The sequence below is a fragment of the Hemitrygon akajei genome, chromosome 21, assembly GCF_048418815.1.
Source record: "Hemitrygon akajei chromosome 21, sHemAka1.3, whole genome shotgun sequence".
In the NCBI taxonomy this organism is placed as follows: Eukaryota; Metazoa; Chordata; class Chondrichthyes; order Myliobatiformes; family Dasyatidae; genus Hemitrygon; species Hemitrygon akajei.
In genome coordinates, this window is record NC_133144.1 from 48,959,301 (window position 1) to 48,978,400 (window position 19,100).

General features: G+C 39.5%; 1 protein-coding gene across 1 annotated transcript in view; it reads left to right on the forward strand.

Annotated features, from left to right (window-relative positions):
* cdh23 (cadherin-related 23) overlaps window positions 1–19,100 on the forward strand; it is a 1,051,763-nt gene that overhangs the window by 215,339 nt on the left and 817,324 nt on the right. Inside the window, exons 5-6 of the mRNA XM_073025359.1 lie at window positions 1,046–1,093; window positions 3,480–3,572. Of these exons, the coding sequence (XP_072881460.1) occupies window positions 1,046–1,093; window positions 3,480–3,572 (141 nt within the window). The remainder of the gene's footprint in view (window positions 1–1,045; window positions 1,094–3,479; window positions 3,573–19,100) is intronic.

Sequence of the window (19,100 nt, forward strand, 5' to 3'; positions counted from 1 at the left end):
TTCATACTACAGATTCCTAATCAATTTGTAAAATAGTGATATACCAGGAGCCACTTCATTATTTTTAAAACAAATTAGAATATTTATAACCAGAGAACTTTTTGTAAAAAAAGGGTTAAATTTTTAAAATTAGAGATCAGATTATTTTAAAGCCAGAATTCTCTTAACTCTCTTTACCTTTTTAAAAGTGCTTTTTATAACCAGGCAGCATTTATATATATTTAAAAGCACAATATGAATTTGCAAATTGCAGTTAAAGTCAATTTCTAATACAAATTAGCTCACTTAGCTAAGATAAAAGTCAGATGCAGATCTGTGATTATTCCATTATAAATCTATATTTGTACTGGGTTCCCTGAACCCATCCATGTTTTTAAGAATTTGGTGGCTGATGATATGGTTTATAAATTGAAAGAAATTGTGTAACACTTAATCAGCAATTCAAATTGGAAACCAGAGAGGGCACAAGCTGCAAGTACTCTATGGAGACTTCTATATCTACAGATGGAGTATTGCAACAAGAAAGCCAATTACTATTACTGATGTGTGCATCTACTTTTCAGTAATCTTTCCCTGAACACAGGGAGTACACAACTGAACCAAACTTGCAGTAAACATAAAGCCTTCATAATATTCAAAGATTTATGCGCTGGAATGCCTTTTCATTGCTAATGCACACTTCAGTTTCAAGAGCCATCCAATAACTCAAAGGTTTTTTGTATCCTTGATTATAGTTGATACCTTCAGGGATCTTTCAGCAGCTACACCTGGCTCCTAGTGTACCATTTGGGGCCCTACCACATTCATCCTAGTCTTTAGCTCTCCAAAAATGCATTACCTCATTTTATTGTTAATTAAATGCTATCTGCCATATCAGTGCCCTTCTTAACAACTGATCAATATTGTTCTGCAGAATTATCTTGTCCAAGTAGCCAGTGTATACCAGTGACTACCTTGATTTAATAATTCTTTTTTTTTTTTTTGAAAACCCAGAACTGGAACTTATGTCATTACTAAACTCTTCTTATTTTTTCAACTTTTTCAGGTGGTATCAGAACTTCAAGTGGAGTTCTCTGTTAGTGACAAGCAAAGTGTAAGTAGCACTGATTCAGCTGAGTTTAAGATTTGTTCAGTTTAATCATTTTCATCCTGTTAAAATATAGCAAAATTTATTTGAGTGTATGTGGACAAGATAAGTGTCCATGGTACAATCTATCAAAGAATTGGTAAGTTGGTTTATTGTTATCACGTGTGCCAAGGTGCAGTGAAAAGCTCGGCTTTGTGTGCCATCCATACGTATCATTTCATCATAGCAGCACAACAAGGTAGAACAAGGAAGCAATAACAATGCAGAACATCGTGTTACAGTTGCAGTGAATGTGTGGTGTGGCAAGATAGTAAGGTGCAAGGCCATGAAAAGGTAGATGGTGTGGTCAAGAGTACATGCTATCATACAAAAGGTCCATTCATTAGTCTGATGGCAGCAGGATAGAAACTGTCCTTGAGCTTGGTGTATGTGCTTTCAGGCCTTTTGCCCACTGGGAGGACTGAGAAGAGAATGATCAGGCTGGGAAAAATCTTTTGATTATGTTGGCTGTTTTACAGAGGCAGCAAGTAGGGGGGTTATTTCTGGGTATATTAGGTAAGTCAGTTCACTTAATGGAGACATAATTGTCTTCTCGATGGTGATTATTTGTTTTACTTCTTCCCCCTCCACTACTGCTCCCCCTCCCCACCCACCCCCAATGTTGACTTCTCAATGTTTATTGTTAAATAGCAAGGAAGGTCCTGCTATGTTGGACAGTGAGTGTATTGATATGACTTGAATTAGTGATCATTTCATCAGCTTGCAGTTTAGTGCAGTAAATAAAATCAGCTTAAGGAAATTGTAGTTGAATTGCAAACAATATGGGGAATTTAAGGAAACTTTTAAAACTTTATCTTTAACATTATTTTTACTTGGTTATAGTGCTGATTTGTAAAAATCAGTCACTATATATGTTTCTTGGGAAGGAGGAAAGAAAATTTCCTTTATCAAATATTTGAATCATTTTAATATTGGATCGTAATGTTGTTGTCTTATGGTTCCTGTTGAGGACTAGCAGTTTACCTTTCTCAGTGCCCTCAGAGAGCGGGCAGTTCTTGGTGTTGAGGGCCCAGGGTTGGATGGAGCTACTTTACTCTTTATCAGACTGAGAATGAGGAAGGTGCAGCCCCAGGAGAAAGTCCTATCAGCTTGCGAAATGCCCTCCCTAGCTGGGCTAACTCTCCAGAACCTCAGCAGTTTTCCAATACACCCAGTCATATTTCCCACTGTAGCACTGTCAGGATTTTACTGAGTGGCAGAACAGGCTCAAAGATCTATATGGGCCATTTTTGCTCCCCTTTCTTGAGCTTTACTTGAAGATATTTGCCCCAGAAAGTGTAGTTGTAAGTCGAGAAGCTGCTGGAAATACTCAGCAGTTCAGGCTGCATCTGCGGAGAGAAAAGCAGCGGTACTATCTTGGGCAGGTAACCCTTCCATAGAACACAGCAGGTCAGACAGTATCAATGGAAAGGAATAAAGAGTTGACATTTTGTGCTGAGACTCTTCATTAGAAATTGGCTCGAAATGTTGTCTCTTTTACCTTTCCATAGGTGCTGTTGGAACTGCTGAGTTCCTCCCAAAATTTTGTGTGGGTTACTCTTCATTTTCAGCATCTGCAGAATCTCATATGTCTTCAATAGAACAGCATACTTAATGGGATTCACACTGGCAGGTCACCTCTGATTAATTATGTTTCTTTGTCAATTTGTACTGATTTTCATCAATTTTCTTTTAAACCTGACTTTCCAGCAACAACAGTTTTGTGCTTTTTAGTTACTTTCATGTATTTGTTCAAAATGTCTGTCTGCGAATGTACTCTATTGTTTAAAACTGGTAATTTTATGTGAAATTCTCAGCTTGTACCATCTACAATAATGAGTGCAGGTGGCGAGGATATTAAACATTTATATGGTCTAAATATTGCATAGGCTTTTCATCTTTTTTCTGTAAAGGTTCAAACAAAAGTAAATAGAAGCCCTCTTTTGCACGATTCTGTTCAGTGCACATTTAAACACAGCAGTGAACTGTTAAATGTACATGCATTACATCAGAGTTCTGAAAATACAGTTCTAATTGTGGTTAGTTGTACTGATTAGCTACATAAGCTCATAACTAGTTGCACAGAAAGTGATCTGCATGAATTAATCAAGCTATATTTCAGATTTTGCATAATGCATATTGATTAGGTGGTTGCATTGTCCTTTTCTGCTTTGGAGAAGAGGAGAAGGTGGATCAAGAACTCGAATCACATCTTAATGAATGCAAAGGCTGTTGGCCCCTTGACATAAAGTAACAATAAGGTGGAAGAAACCATCCATGTCCAGAATTGTTGATTCATTCAAAATCAAGTGTTGTAGAATTTCTGAAACTCATCTTGACTTTTAATTTGCAGGTTATTAAGGGCATTGTCAATATTCAAGTAGGTGATGTCAATGATAACCCACCGGTATTCCACAACCAACCCTACAGTGTGAGAATCCCTGAGGTAAGTGCCAATCTTTGGGAGGAACCTTGTACTCAAACCAATTACTGCCTCATTATTATTAATTTGCTAGGAGTCCACAAGGTCATAAAGTTTCCATCCTTTATAAACATGTGTAGACTGCACTACCCTGAGAATTGTGTTCATTTTTAATTCATTATCGACTTTTTGAGGGCAATGTGACACAGTGGTAAAACCTCTTGGTGCTGAGTCAAAGGATACTGGATCCATGAACCACAGCACAACTTTGGCTAACATTGGAGGGTAGCGTTGAAGTGGTGCAACACTACTGAAGTGGCTATTTTGAATTGACTTTATTTCTTACATCCTTCACATATGAGGAATAAAAATCTTTATTGTTACGTTTCCCATCTAAATGTGCAATTACAATCATAGTAATTAATAATAAATAGAACAATTAATGTAACATAGAAATACACTCAAATCAGCGTGAGTTAATCAGTCTAATGGCTTGGTGGAAGAAGCTGTCCCCGGAGCCTGTTGGCCCTGGCTTTTATGCTCCAGATGGTAGCAGCTGGAATAGATAGTGGTTGGGGTGACTTGGGTCCCCAATGATCCTTCGGGCCCCTTTTTCACACCTGTCTTTGTAAATGTCCTAAATCATGGGAAATACTCAACTACAGATGTGCTGGGCAGTCCACAGCATTCTCTGTAGAATCCTGCGATTAAAGGACGTACAGTTCCCATACCAGGCAGTGATGCAGCCAGCCAGGATGCTCTCCATTGTGTCCCTTTAGAAAGTTCTTAGGGTTTGGGGGCCCATACCAAACTTCTTCAGCCATCTGGGGTGAAAGAGGCACTGTTGTGCCTTTTTCACCACGCTGTCGATGTGTACAGACCATGTGATCTCCTCGGTAATGTGGATGCTGAGGAACTTAAAGCTGTTTACTCTCTCAACCCTAGGTCCATTGGTGTCAATAGGGGTTAGCCTACCTCCATTCCTCCTGTAATCCACAGCCAGCTCCTTTGTTTTTGCGACATTGAGGGAGGGGTTGTTTTCTTGACACCACTGTGTCAGAGAGATGACTTTTTTAGATAAGATATGAAGCTCAGAATTCATAAAAAAGGCAATGACATTAGATGCAGGTTTTCCTTGTGCTTAATCTATTGTTGATCATTAACACTAGCAAAACCAGGTGAAATGGTTGTAATTATTCATTGACTGATTTCCCTCTGAATTATTAACTGGACGACTCCAAAAGCATCTGTCACCTGGACTGTCCTGCTCTCCACCTGTCACAGACCTTCCCACTGTTCTCTCCACTTCTCCCCTCTGTAATTAACATACATTTGTTTTCCACTGTTTCAATCCTGCTGAATGGTTATCGACTTCCAAAGTTATCCTTTTCTTCTCTCTCTCTGTCTCTCTCTGCATAAAATGCTGCCAGAGTATTTTGGGTGAAATTGTTATTTATCTCATTACCAAACCCAGAGTTTACAAACTATGAAATACAGTAGCTGACACATTTTATTAGGTACCTTCTTTACCTAATAGAGTGGCAGCTGCACTCATGTTTGTGGTCTTCTGCTGCAGCCCATTCATTTCAAGGTTCAATGTGTTGTGCATTCAGAGATGCTCTGTTGCATACCACTCTAGAGACAGTTGTGCGTGAAAAATCCCAGGAGATCAGCAATTTTTGAGATTCTCAAACCACCATGTCTACCACCAGCAATCATTCCACAGTCAAAGTCACTTAGATAATATTTCTTCTCCATTCTAATATTTGGTCTGAACAACAACTGAACCTCTTGACCATGTCTGCATACTTTTGTACATTGAGTCGCCACCACATGATTGGCTGCTTAGATATTTGCATTAATGAGCAGATGTACAGGTGCATGAAATAAAGTGGCCACTGAGTGTAGCTGGCCGATACACACAAGTAAAACCTACAAAGTACTTAGGAAACATGAGAATGCTAATGCTGGTATCTGGAGCAACAAACAAATTGCTGGAGAACATAATGGATCAAGCAGCATTTGTTGGTGGAGAGGAAACGTTGATGTTTCAGGTTGAAACCTGGCACTAGGACTTTGAATTACTTAATTTTATGACAGCGATTCAGGGGCATTTGGAAGGCATAATGGGTGATATTTCTTTTCAGAGTATTTTCTTGCTCTCCATTGCCCTTTGTGAATTTATAGAGTCCAGAAGAATGCCAGTATTTTCCTAGTGTCCTGAAAGTTTCTGTAGGAAACAAGATTAATGAAAGCTTATTTATTTTACACACAAGGCTTTTGCAGCTGCAATGCAAAAACCATTGTGTTCAGTCCATTAATAGTCTTGTCTTTTTCTATCTCCCTCAATTTTTGACTATGCATTCCTACACTGCTCTATTTCTGGGCTATTGCATGTCCCAGGTTATGACTGCACATTCAGTTACTACTGTCTGAAGCTTCAGGATTTGCTTCCAAACTCTTTGCCTTTTGCAGTCCTGATACAGGGTTTTCATCTAAAACACGAGCAATTCCTCTTAGCCATGTTGCTTGACCCGCTGAATTGCTTCATCAGGTGATTGTTCCAAGTTCTAACATTTTGCATTCTCTTGTGTCTCATCTGTCTTTGCCTCTTCCCTTTCCTCTGAGCTGCTCCTTAAGGTGCACCTCTTTGATTAAACTTTGATCATCAGCCCTTCTATTTTCTAACCTGGCTCAACATCTTATTTTGGTTGGCAAAGTTCCAGTAAAACATGTTAGGACATTTTGCAGCATTAAAGGTACCAAACAAATATGTGTTGTATCTGTCAGCCTTGAGAATATGCCTTCCTGAACTCCCTAACAAGGTATTTATTTTTGACTGAGTAGAAAAATAGTTTTGAACCATAATATTTTTAAATGTAATCTTTCCCTTTGGTGAGCCAGAGAGAGCTAACAATGTCAATTTTCTGCTCACCCTGTAAGATATCCTTAAGTTATGGATAAAAATTAAGCACCTTATCAGAAAGCAAATTCTAAAATCAATGGAGAGAATTGTTGTCCATTTGTTGATGCCAACAAGAGAAATATAGGTTCATTGCATTTTCATCTGCAGTTACTGACTGTATGTTATTGGCTGCTATTAATTTAAGTGGAATAGTAGTCCAAAATCAATTAGATAGATTGTGTCCAGAAGGCACAACTTTGTGTAATTAGATTGGACTTGGGATACAATTGCTGTTTGTAAAATGACATTGGAGTTATAAGTTGCAAAAGAACACAATCTCAGTTACAAGTGACCCAGTTTATGGTTGTCTATTTAACGGTAATTCACCTTTACAGAATTCACAAATCATTACCCAAAAAATTGAGGTCTGCAATAAAATTTGCTCTTGTGTAATTTAGATGGAAAAGAATGTATTTTTAATTGTGTTTCATTACAAGGCTTCATATTATGCAAAATTGCAAGATGGACAGTTTTCTATGAAAAACCTCCCCTCATTCATAACAACGGTTAAAAAAATTACACTAGCATCACGAACTATGAGCTTGCTTTAAGTTGGTGGTGCATGTTGGTGTCAATGATAGTTGATGAAATTCAGTGTAGATCTGGATGAAAAATTGAAATATTCTGCAGGTGAACCAAAAACATTGATTTTGTTAGCTTTTCAGATTGTAGAGAGAATGACTAATCGTCTGGAATAATTAAAGCTGGTGATCCAATAATATATACAGTAAAAGACTTGGATGAGAATTTATGGGGTATGATTAATAAGTTTACAGATGACAGAGCAATTGGTGGAATTGTAGATGGTGAAGAAGTTTATGAAAGTTGGGTGGAGTGATGTCAGATGGAATTTAATCAAGATGTGTGAGGGAAAGTATTTTGGGAAGGCAAATTCTGGTAGGATATTCTGGGACCATGGAAATGTTGATGTTTAGAGAAACCTTAGGGTGCTAGTTCATATCTCCAGGTTTTAACACAGCTGTATAGGGGAGTAAAAATTATTTGGTATCCTTTCAGATGTAGACTAAGGTATTGAATATAACACTAGTGTCATGTTGCAGTTCTACAAAGTTATACTGTACTTAGTGTATTATGTACAGTTCTGGTCACTGCTATGGGAAGGATGTGACAGCAATAGAGACAGTGCAGAAGAGATTCTCCTGATGTTGCCTAGAATGGAGAGTTGTACATTTAGGATGATTAAATTGACTGGGTTTATTTTTACTACTGTGTGGCTGAGGGGTATTTGGAGGTTTACAGATTTACAAGCGGCATAAGTAAAATTATTCCCAGGGCAGGCAAGTTGAGAGATAGTGGGCACAGACTTGAGGCGTGAAGGAAAAATTGCAAAAGGAGATTGGAGGTGTAAGCTTTTCATACAGACGTTAGTGAATATTTGGAATAAGCTGCCACAGGGTGTAGTGGACAGAGAATCCTAAATCCATTCATAACCTACAAGTTCCAGGGCTTCAGAGAAAATGCCATACAGATGAACAGTGTGGCAGTGCTGCATCCTGGGAAGTCACTTTATGTCATCAGACTGGAGAGGGAGTAACAAAGGAGGGACTGGGCTGTGATTCCCAAACCAATCAGCATGAGGATGTCAGATTTCCCTGGCTTGATTAGTCCACCACTGGTGACCATGCTTTCAGCTGCCAAGGTCCCAGACCTTGGAATTTTCTCCAAAAATTGTCCTGAATGCAATCAAGCAACACACACAAAATGCTGGTGGAATGCAGCAGGTCAGGCAACATCTATAGGAAGAAGCGCTGTCGACGTTTCGGGCTGAGAACGTCGATAGCGCTTCTCCCTATAGATGCTGCCTGACCTGCTGCATTCCACCAGCATTTTGTGTGTTGCTTGAATTTCCAGCATCGGCAGATTTCCTCGTGTTTGCCTGAATGCAATCAAACTAGTTTTGCAAACCTAGCTCTGACCAAGCTTTTAGTCTGCTTGATACAATTTAAAGTCAACATTTTCTTTGATTACCAGTCCAAGTCTTTAAGGGTGCAGATTAACCTCACTATATAATCTAAACTGTTTTACTATGATGTGAATAATAAGTCACCAGACAAGCTTTCTTGCAATGGGTTATATGTACAAGATCAGTAGGTATACATCAATACTGTTCAGAATTTGAAATATGTATTCTTTGCAGCAGTGTTCAATAGCATGCATAACATTAAACTATAACTTTTCCTGCTTCTTTATTGTTCCCAGGGAGCCCACTATCTTGAGTTAGTATTCTTTTGACCTTCATATTGCCTTGAGAATTATGTGCATGGAAAAATGTAAACCTGCAGCCTATTGTGCATGTTCCAGAACTGCCTTCCAAGCTTAACCTTGCTCAGGCATCTAATGTGAATTAGATTTAGTTCTCAATCAAATATATAACTTTGCAAAGATCTCTGTTTCACATTGGCCATTCATTCGATCCTTGCATTTGTTTCACCAGGAAATAACCAGCACTTTGGCTCCGATGGGAGAACTATCCTCATCATTCAGTGTCCTGTCGCTAATCGACAGTACCCAGTATCCACATTGCAGGAATGTTATTTTATTGTGTATTTTACTCTTTAGGGAGAACATCTGCTTGGTTAGTTTGGATAAGGTTGCCCATATGTCTCATCCTTCTGTGCTTACCATGAGGTTATACTGTATGTACAGTATATACCTATATACAGTATGTGTGTACTTATGTACGTGTGTATGTGGACTGGGTATTTTGAGCTTGTCTGAAAGCCATTGAATTTATGTATACTTTGTCCAATGCCATCTGTTGCTAGTCGTGTGAATTGACTTGTTTCAGATGTTAGCACCAAGCCCAGTTGATGTTCATAAGGTAGATGGAACTTGATTCACACATGAGAAAATCTGCAGATGCTGGAAATCCAAAGCAACACGTAGAAAATGCTGGAGGAACTCAGCAGGCCAGGCAGCATCTATAGAAAAGAGTAAACAGGCTGAGACCCTTCATCAGGACTGGGAGACCCTTCACCCAGTCCTGTTGATGGGTCTCAGCCTAGAACGTCGACTGTTTACTCTTTTCCCTTTATTGCTGCCTAGCCTGCTGAGTTCCTCCAGCATTTTGTGTGTTGGGCTTACCTCCCCTTGGGCATAGGCCAGTTTACTTGATAAAAGTGGAACACTGACTTGGAACGAGATGTTATGTGGACTGACCTTGCTTAATTTGAGGTTATGTTATTCAGGGTGGGGAAAATAAATACCATTGAGAGAGACTTTAAAAACATGTATCATTGTAGTAGAAAATGCAATATGATTGCATCAAAGCAATGTCTAGCAGTACTTGATCCTTGACAGTATAATATTAATCCATGCACTCTATGACTAATTTCACTGTTTAATTTTCTGAATAGAAGCAAGTAAAATGAAAAGTTACCAGCATTCTTTCCTGAAGGACATGTTCCACCCCATCCCATATGATGCTTTAGCATAGCATTAAAAACACAAACATTCAGAAACATGAGAAAATCTCCAGTTGCTGGAAAACCGAGCAACACATAGAAAATGCTGGAGGAATTCAGCAGGCCAGGCAGCATTTATGGAAAACAGTAAATAGTTGGCATTTTGGGCTGAGACCTTTCATCAGGACTAGAAAGGAAGTGGAGAAGTTAGAGTAAGAAGGTGGCATGATGAGGCCACACTCAGTTTAGAAGAGCAACACCTTATGTTCCATCTGGGTAGCCTCTTACCAGATGGCATGAACGTCAATTTCTCTAACTTCCAATAATTGTACCCCTACCCTCCTCTCCTTCACCATTCCCTAGTCCTGTTTCCCTCTCTCATCTTATCTCCTTACTTGCCCATCAACTCCCTCTGGTGCTCTTCCCCCTTCCCTTTCTTCCATGGCCTTCTGTCCTCACCTATCATATTCCTCCTTTTCCAGTCTTTTATCTCTTACACCAATCAACTGCCCAGCACTTTACTTCACCCCTCCCCATTTCACCTATCTCCTACTGCCTTGTACTTCTTCCTCCCCTTCCTCCACCACCTTATTCTGACTTCTCCCTTTCCTTCCTAGTCCTGATGAAGGGTCTCGGCCTGAAATGTCAACTGTTTACACTAACAATCAAAGTTAATTTCGACTACTAAATGTGCATACAAGTGAAATATCCTTTTTTACTTCCTCTCCCTTTCCTTTCCAGTTATGAGACATTGACCACTGATCATTTACTTATGAGCGTTTTGCTTATGTGATCTTTCTGATCCCAAAGTGATGAGTTGGTTGTATTTACACTCACTGTATATCAGGCTATGTGAAAATATTAAAGATACTCAGTAGAAAGGACAATTGCAGGTAGTCTGTTTTATTAGCCTGACTAATGGCCAGTTACAAATACAAGATTCAGAAATCTTACGGCAGAAACCTGAATCATCAGCTTGGAAAGTGTATCTGTGTAAATTATTTATCATCCAGGAATAAATTTATAGCTTAATTTATGAAATAAAAATCAAACTGCTTATTCATGAATAAAGTATGAAAATGATTTCACCAATTCCATAAAATTTTCTTTGTGAAACTATAATGATTCTTTCATCATCTTAAAGGATCATTGAGTCTTGGAATAGCTGAAACTGATTCCTGAAGTTAAACGTGACAAACCTCATTAAATTTGCATGTATTCATTTTATGCTAATCACTGTCCTCTGATTGATATTTGATTCGAGGTAATAGAGTTTTATGACTTTCCAATTTGTGGAATGTGTTCTGTCTGTCATGGTGCTCAGTAGCCTTTGTTGCACATTAGTTAAAGTCTGAAATATGTTGCCAACTGACCTTCAGTTCCCATTTGCAGTGGTGAACTTGTGGTGTCATGCATCATGAAGATTTTGGCGGAGAAGGAAAGAGATGCATCCAATGCTCACAGTTCTTGTGGTGGGACAAAAAAAAATCCCAACTTTCTGTTTTAAGGAAGACTGAGAAAGGGTTAAATAGTTGTATTAAATCCATCGAAGTTCTTGAATTACTAACCCTTCTCTCTGATCTCCTTGTGCTAAGCTTAGCCAAGGGAAGTACCCTCCCTGTACCTATGCCAGCATACCTTCTGCTCTGGTCTGTTAGCTGAGGTTAAGTACTTCATGTCGGGGAGAGGCTTCAGACTGTGAGACGTTAAGAATGCTTCCAACCAATCACCGTGCTTTGAAAGATTTTTATCGGCAACCAGGAAACAATGTGTTGACTTAGATTGTGCTCTGGCAGATTAGCTCCTGTGAGGCTTAACATTTCAGATGGTTCCACTTCCTGCCTCAGTTTTATCTGTTGACTCAGCTAATGCTCGTCATGTGAAGCAAACTGGGGAAGATACATTATTTCATATGATAGACTTGGGACTAGCCACGGCCATCCATTATGTGATTTCACATTACACAGTGTTCCTGGAGGCAAAGAAAACCGATAAAGATTGCACAGAATCCGTCAGTGCCACAGTGTAGAATATTACTGTGATTTAACTCCAACCAAATGAGTTAACCTCTTAGCTCTTCCATGGTGACCCAGTTGCTGCTAGTAAAGCTCCTATAATTTGGCATCCTTGGGACTTTGGGGTGCCTTACTCGATATTGGGTGTTGATTTTATTAATATCCAAACAATTTTATTTCTGTATTGTTACATGGTACCCAGTCATACAATAAATGTTCTAGCGAACCGTTTGAGTTCTAAAGGGATGAGAAAAATACAGCACACTGATCTCTGATTTCAGCTCTGATCACTCACCCAGGCTTCCACACTGGAAGCCCAGCTCACATTCAGACTAATAAATTAGCGAGCTGACAAATCATCAGCATTTGTAAGCTATCAGATGCTGGATTATTGGAAAGTTACCATATCTAGATGCTGTTTTGTAATCTCCAGGTTTTTCGCGCTACAATTCATTGTGCATATCTGGCTGCAGTGTACTTGTGGAATTCCTTGAAGGGGACACTAAGTGTGGGAGAAAATTGCAAGTCACTTGTTGTTGCATGGACAACTTCAGTTGGTCTGCAACCAAGAGTTCTAGGAAATCTTTCAACCTATGGGCTCATGTTTAATGATTGGTGCAAAGATAAAAATTCCTCCTTTATTGGCTAAAATAAACCAATTAAAAAGCAGGGTATTAATCATCTAAACTTGGGCAGACTTCAAACCACTTGGTCTCCAAAGAGCAGAAGTGAAAGTACAGAACTTGCTGGTTGCAGAGAAAAGCTAGTAGACCCTACAGACTGAGAACCTCGGGTCCTTCCCGTCCTACTGCCCTTTAAAGAACTGTATAAGTTTGCAATTCAGGCCTTTTTTGACATCGTAAAATGTAAATGTTTCATTGTTGGTGACATTGCCTTAGCTGCAAAGAGCCAAATTCTGTCTTTAAACCATCCTTTAGAATGCTCCTTAAAATCCATCTTAGTGTATGACGCTTTTGGCTATATCTCACTGTAGGCTGGTATGAAGATATCACAAAATGAGAAAACCTGTAGATGCAGGAATTCCAGAGCAACATCTATCGAAAAGAGTAAACAGTTGAAGGGTCTCTGACCAAAATGCCGGCTGTTGACTCTTTTCCGTAGATGCTGCCTGGCCTGCTGAGTTCCTCCAGGATTTGTGTTGCTTTGGTATGAAGGCATGCTACTTACATTCCTGTAAAGCCCCCTGAGATATTTGCCAGTTTGAGGCTGTATTTTTTTTATCAATGCATCTTCCTTGGACCATTGTGAAGGCAGGTCCAAAGTTGTGAGAAGTTTGATGAGAGATTATTAATGACACAATAATTCAGATAATAACTATTACAAATGTGCCACATATCTACTCTGCAACAGGCTACTCATTGATAGAACATGAACATTGTTTTTTGTCGTAAAAGGAGCTGAAGTTAGGATTGCTGATTAAGCTAATTTATTAACACGCATCGAAGATTGCATACAGTGGATGTGTTTCAATTAAATTCACACATGCTGAGCAAATTTGAATCGAACAACTAATTTTACTTGTCTGTATTTTAATAACTTGACTACAAAAACATGTTTAACCATTTTATTTCAACTTCATAGAGTATGACTTGACATTAGCATTCACCAAGGGATTTGGTTCAGGCATATAATTCCCCACTGAAGGCCCTGCTGTTTTCTGCTTCAGTAATTCCACTAAGTTTTAAAAGAGGGCACTGCATTAACTTCTCACTTCAAGGGTTCCTTGACCAATTTTGCAGGAAGCCACTGCTGCTTTGAGATTTTTTTTTCTGCATTAAACCCCTCTTATGTAGTTCCCTAAGGAGGGCATTATGAACTCTTAGCAAGGAACTAGAATTGGACATTTGACATATTGAACATGTGACATCTCCAGGTATGTAATCATAATTCCCTGTTCTCATTAGTGTTGCATGAATTCCGCAATATCAACAATACCTAAGTCACTGCCTTTGCTCATCTGCTGAAACTTTCATTCTTGCATTTTGAGATCTCTACGTCGTCCAACCTACTTATAGTTTATAGAAAGTACAGCAGTGGATGGGCCATTTGGTTCATGATGTTGTGCTGATCTTGATGCCAGTTTATCTTAAATGTCTTCCTCCTGTGTATTATCCATATCCCTCCATTCCTTTCATATTCATGTGTCTATCTAAAAGCCTCTTAAACTTCACCAAGCTGCGACCCCTCATTGTTCATTTCAGGCACTAACTATGTGTGTGTGCAAAAAAAGAAACGCTTGTCCCTCGTTGCCTTTAAATATCTCCCCTCTAACCTTAAAAGCATGTGCTTTATTGTTCAACATTTCTGAAACGATTCTGACTGTCCATGCTTCTTATAATTTAAAAAACCTCTGGTCTCTCCTCCACCTCTGATGCTTTAGGGAGAACAACTCAAGATGGTCCAAACATTCCTTGTAGCATATGCCCTCTAATCCAGGCCGCATCCTACTAAACCTAATCAGTACCTTCTCCACAGTCTCAACATCCTTTCTATACTGGGGAGACAAGAAATTAATGTAACAGGGTGACAAGAAATTAATGCCAAGTTGGTCTGATATAAGTTTACTGTAGTTTCAGGCTGACTTCCTTAATCTTATACTCAGCATCCCTACCAATGGTGGCAAGCATGCCATACTGCCTTCTTTACCATCTTATTCACTTGCTGATGCACTTTTTGTGATTTATAGACTAAAACTCTTAAGATCCCTTTGTACCTTAGTGCTGTTAAGGGGCCTGACATTAACTGGATACTTTGTTCTTTTATTTGACCTTGCAAAGTAAAACATCTCGCACTTGCCTGGGTTAATCTCCATCTGCTTCTTCTTTTCCTATATCTGCACTGTAAAAATTTGAGGATAACTGAAGTTGTGCTGCCCATGTTCAAATGTGCTGCCCATGTTCAAATGTGCTGCCAAGCTCTGTAGGCCCATTGCCCCCCAGCATGGCTCCTGGAGAGGTTCATCATGAAAACAGTTTCTTGAGCTCACCAAGTTCACTGCCCATCGACCACCCACTTGCACCATTCGTACATTCAATTCATGATCTTTCTCCCTACACTTACCATCAACTCTTTGAGATTTTACTGTGACTGACACATGGGGGGCAATTTACAATAGGCAATTTACCTGTGTGGGAGGAAACTGGGGCACTGCGGGGAAATTCACGTAGTCACAAAGAGAATGTGCAGACAGCACTTGAGGTCTGGATTGAACCAGGGTCTCAATCAGAATCAGTTTTCTTATTGCTAACAATTTCATCTTTTGGCAACAGTACAGTGTAATACATAAAATATGCAATACAGTCAGTATCCGCGGGGGATTGGTTCCAGGACCCCCGCGGAAACCAAAATCCGCGGATGCTCAAGTGCTCTATATAAAATCGCATGGTATTTGCATATAACCTACACACCTCCTCCCGTATACTTTAAATCATCTCTGTATTACTTATAATATCTAACACAATGTAAATGCTATGTAAATAGTTGTTATACTGTATTGTTTAGGGAATAATGACAAGAAAAAAAAGTCTATACATAGTCAATACAGGTGCAACCATTGTAGCTTTTTTGGGAATGCTGATGCTGCCTCGGCATCGGCCGATGCCAATTGTCCCATGATCTTTAAGTTCTTGAGGCTGTAGCACTTTACATAGCTAGCCAGCTATCCCTTACTAGCCTTAAACTCCTTCCTGTCGCTCACAACACAAGTAGCGAACGAACGAGATGCGAGGTGAACAATGCTCAAACGACAAGTGCTGGAGCGAGACTGAGGATCTGTGAAATGGCGGGAGGCTACAGCAGGGTATGCCTACACATCACTTCACTTGCATGAATTCAGTGTATTGCTCGGCACATGGCGAATTCGAGTTCTGCTTTTTGGAACGATCTGGAATTTTTTTTCAAGTATTTTCGATCCGCGGATACGGAGGGCCAACTGTACATTATAATAAGAAATAAGAAATATGTTTAAGAAATCAAATGAAATAAGTAGTGAAAAAAGAGCAAAATTTTTGAGGTAGCTTTCATGGGTTCATTGTCCGTTCAGGACTCAGATGGCGGGGCAGAGAAGATGTTCATCGAATGTTGAGTGTATACCTTCAGGTTCCTGTACCTCTTCTGTGATGGTAGCAATGAGAAGAGCTGGCTCTGGCACTGAGAGATAGTGGCTCTATAATTAGCAGCACTGTGCCACCCAGGCTCCCAGTTAAGCAGGGTTTTAAGTGCTTTGTCCTTACTTTCTAATCGATCATCTTGTCTTTCCCTATTTCTGTAAACACCTCAAGCTCCACAACCCTGCAACATCTGTGCAATTCTTCAGTTCTGGTCTCATTCACAGTTGTGTTTTCAGCTGCCAATCCCCTTCCAATCAACAGAATAGCATCCCTGCCGTATTCCTTCTTTGAATCTTTGCTCAAAATGCATCTTCTTTGACCAAAGTGGGTGTTTCCCAAATGTCCCGACGGATGTCTTGGGTTTACAATTAATTGAAGGAATAGTAAAAGATCTCTGAGTGTGTGCCTTGCTGAAGAACTTGCAATTGATAGTGTTCTTATTTAGTAATTGGCCATGTGCATCTAAATATTAGCTGTCCCAAGCTTGAGGACTCTGTCAGACCAAATTAATACGGTTCAGTTTCTAGACCTGCAGTGCACCTGTGGGGAAGACCGGTCAGTGGGGTGTCACTGCATCCAGGTGTTGAGCTGCATTCATCCAGGTAAGTGGAGACCATTTCATCACACTCCCAGTTGTGAGGGGTCTTACCAACTGCAGAATATCCAGCCTTCGATGTTATAAATGACAGTCATAGAATCGCTCAGCACAGAAACAGGACCTTCAGGCCACCACATTCATCCTCACCTTTTTTTGCCCATCTACACTGATCTAATTTATGGGCAAAGTCAGCCTTGTATAAATCTCTATTCACTTTAATGTTGCCCTCCCCTCCCCCTCATCCAATCACCTTTCTTCCACCATTCCATCAAACCATTTAGACAGATCTGAAGCCTTGAAGAGTTGTTTAAATTTTTACTTCAAAGATCTCATTGTAACATTTGAATTTTCTCAGAATTATAATATATAAAAACGATAGCAAAATCTTAATTTATTTATTTGAATTCAACTATGATAAAACTGCACTTCAAAAGTGCTTCTTGACTGACTTGTCCTGTGGTCATAAAGTGCTATACAAATGCAAGTCTTTACCTTTTTCTCCTTTGTTCTCGGGGTGGCATGGTATCGTAGTACCGGCAACCGGGGTTCAACTCCCAGCGTGCCTGTAAGGAGTTTGTATGTTCTCTCCATGACCACGTGGGTTTCCTCCCACAATCCTAAGATACAGTGGTTGGTAGGTTAAACCGGTATGGAGTTTGTATGTTCACCCCCATGACCATGTGAATTTCCTCCCACAGACCAAAGACCTACCAGTTGGTAGGTTGGTTGGTCATTGTAAATTGTCCTGTGATTAGGCTAGCATTAAATTAGGGGATTGAAGGGCTGGAAGGGCCTATTCCATACTGGTTCTCAATAAATAATCAAATCAATATAAATTTCTGTTGCAAAAATAACTAAATAATGGGACTATCAGAGTTTCTTTAAACAAATGCAGAGTTACATATTTAGTTTCGTAATTTATAAATCATATTTATACCTTTTAGTGGTGAACATCTTTGTGAATGGTGATTGTAGTGGTTGCATCTCAGATTTTCTGTGTATCATAGAACTGAATCAACAGCAAATTTCAGCTGTGTTGGTTTCTGTTTGGGTTCGTGACAGGCCAAGTGGGAAATTAAGCCATAAATTAAACCCTTTCAATTAAGCAGTTAGAGCACAACTGTGGAAACAATTACTAGGTGAAATACTTAATTGGAATTTCTCATTTACAGAAGCAGGATTAAATCATGGTGAAGCATTTAATTTTCCCTTCATCTCGTGAATATACTTTTGCACAAATGCCAGCTTGTATTAACTTCTCCGATCACCAGGTCATTGCACTGTTTACCTACAGTGATGCTGACAGTTAATAACGGAGACAAATTCCTGCTACTCAGTTTATGGATTGAAGCAGGTCCCACGCACAGGGATTACTTACAGTTTTAGCTGCATATTGGGCAGTGACAAATCTTTGGGCAAGATTGCTTATCATCCCCTCCCCACCTTAATTTATCTGTGGGTATTCAAGCCAAAATTGAGAAAAAATTACTAGTTCTAATCCCACAATCTGTTCCATGTTTAAACTGCTCATATAATCTCTGCTGTCATATAGATCCATAATATTCTAACATCCATACATATGTTCATTGAAAAAGTCATAGGGCATTTTGTCTGGGAATTCCAATGGACAATGCTCAGCTTGGCCCCTTAAATTTCCGGGTAAACTGTTGTAATACTTGTAATACTAAGCAGCACAGTGACTTGGATACACCAGCTTCCTAGTGCAGTACTAATAAATATTCTGCATTGCTGCGCTCAGTGTTGAAGATGTGACTGCGTACAGATAGCAGCACAGTGGTGCCTCACAGATCCAGCAACCTGGCTTCGGTCCTGATCTTGGGTTCTGACCGTTGTGGAGTTTGCACATTCCCTCGTGACCATGTTGATTTCCTCCAGCTGCTCAGGATTCCTGCCAGGTCCCAAAGATGTGTAGGTCAGTAGGTTAACTGGCTGCTGTAAATAGTCCCTGTTAAATAGGTGAGTGTAGGAATCTGACTGCAGTTACTGGAAGTGTGGGGAGAAAAGAAATAGGATTGGTAAGGAGATGCTGGAGTATTTCGGCCCGAAATGTTGACTGTACTTTTTTCCATAGATGCTGCCTGGCCTGCTGAGTTCCTCCATCATTTTGTATGTGTTGACAAATGGTTGGTATGGACTGAGTGGGCCGAATGGACTGTTTCATTGCTGTGTGACTGAGACTAAGGATGCAGTTTGCACAGAACACTGAATTTATCTGTTTTGACCATCTACAAAGCACAAATGAAAAAACAATTTTTAAAAATCCATTAAGTTGCATTTTGCACTTATGGTGCTCACATTGGAGTTAACATGTAGCCAATTTCCCAGTCACTAACACTTGAATATTTTTGTTACTTCCAAATGTTTATCTGTTTACTTTCATGCCTATTTTAACATAACC